Consider the following 1,722-nt stretch of genomic DNA (forward strand, 5'->3'; position numbering starts at 1 on the left):
ACAATGGTCTTTCGTGAGGGTTTGGCGGGCCGTCGATGAGATGGATAATTTCTGTTTTATTGTCTTTTTACTTTTACCATCGTTCTTCTTGCACGTTTCTTATAAAATATGGTCTTTCTGTAATGTTATATATATATATATATATATATATATATATATATATATATATATATATATATATATATATATATGATAAATTTTGCACATTTTTACGTGTTTTTCATATTCAAATAAGCCATATATATTTTGATATATTAATGTCTGGATTCTCTTAACGACCTCGGGATCAGAGCCCCAGGCGAAATCTCACAAAGACAAGAGCTTGGCTCCGGCCGGGAATCGAACCCTGGTCGGCAAGCTTATATAGACAGTGACTAACCCATTCGGCCGAATGGGTTAGTCACTGTCTATATAAGCTTGCCGACCAGGGTTCGATTCCCGGCCGGAGCCAAGCTCTTGTCTTTGTGAGATTTCGCCTGGGGCTCTGATCCCGAGGTCGTTAAGAGAATCCAGACATTAATATATCAAAATATATATGGCTTATTTGTATATATATATATATATATATATATATATATATATATATATATATATATATATATACACACATGTTTTTATTTTCGATTAGTCCCCTACAAAGTCAAGCCAAAAAACTCCTTTAGCTATCGGTGTGTGTGTGTGTGTGTGTGTATGTGTGTGTGTGTGTATGTGTGTATGTGTGTGTGTGTGTGTGTGTGTGTCTGCTGTTCAGAAGCGAACTGTAACCTTTTTCTAACTTCTGGTGATGCAAAATTTCAGATTGGCACAGCTGTCTCACTTAAAGCATAACTAATATATATATATATATATATATATATATATATATATATATATATATATATATATATATATATATATATATATATATATATATCTATATAGAAGGCTCACAATATCACCAAATTTGGAATTGATATTTTTCGATTCACCAGAGAATACACTGAAGCTTTTGGAGAAAAAAAAATAATTTGAATCCATTCTTTTAATAGGAGAGATTCAGCTTTGATTTTCTATTTGAACTGAACACATTGTATCAGAAGCACATGTCGTCTAATTCAGTGTTGGTCAAACCATTGAATTCTATCAGCATGTTTTTATTTTATATATATATATATATATATATATATATATATATATATATATATATATATATATATAATATCCCCATTTGTTAGAAGCATGGAACTCGCCTCCCTCAATGATGTCTCCAATTCTGTCTTCGAAACAGAACTTCTTTTGTAGTTTTTTTTTTTTTTATTATTCCTTGTTTCCTTTCCTCGTTGGGCTATTTTTTTCTAGTTAGAGCCCTTGGACTTATAACATCTTGCTTTTATTTTTAAGATTGTAGCTTGGTTAATAATAATAATAATAATAATAATAATAATAATAATAATAATAATAATAATAATAATAATAATAATAATAATATAATAATAATAATAATAATAACTGTTTCCTTCCCATCCCGTTGGTCTTTGGATCCAGTTTGAATTTCTAATTTTCCGAAACATTTTTTTATAATAAAATATTCAACTTTGGCAAAAACTATTATTGAAGTTCCAACGCAATGACATTTCCTGAAAAAATCCTCTTCACTACAGATCAACATCCCAGTTCCGCACATCTCTTTAGGTCTGTCCCATAGGACTGTAAACAGGGGGAATTGGATCTCTGGCGTTTTGG

General features: G+C 30.4%; 1 protein-coding gene across 1 annotated transcript in view; it reads right to left on the reverse strand.

Moving 5' to 3' along the window:
* Positions 1 to 1,584: 1,584 nt before the first annotated feature.
* Positions 1,585 to 1,722, reverse strand: part of LOC137625002 (uncharacterized) — a 9,005-nt gene continuing 8,867 nt past the window's right edge. Inside the window, exon 6 of the mRNA XM_068355939.1 lies at positions 1,585 to 1,722. This exon is cut by the window's right edge and continues 144 nt beyond it. Coding sequence (XP_068212040.1) covers positions 1,668 to 1,722 — 55 coding nt within the window. The 3' untranslated portion in view covers positions 1,585 to 1,667.

The sequence above is a fragment of the Palaemon carinicauda genome, chromosome 31 (genome assembly GCF_036898095.1).
Source record: "Palaemon carinicauda isolate YSFRI2023 chromosome 31, ASM3689809v2, whole genome shotgun sequence".
In the NCBI taxonomy this organism is placed as follows: Eukaryota; Metazoa; Arthropoda; class Malacostraca; order Decapoda; family Palaemonidae; genus Palaemon; species Palaemon carinicauda.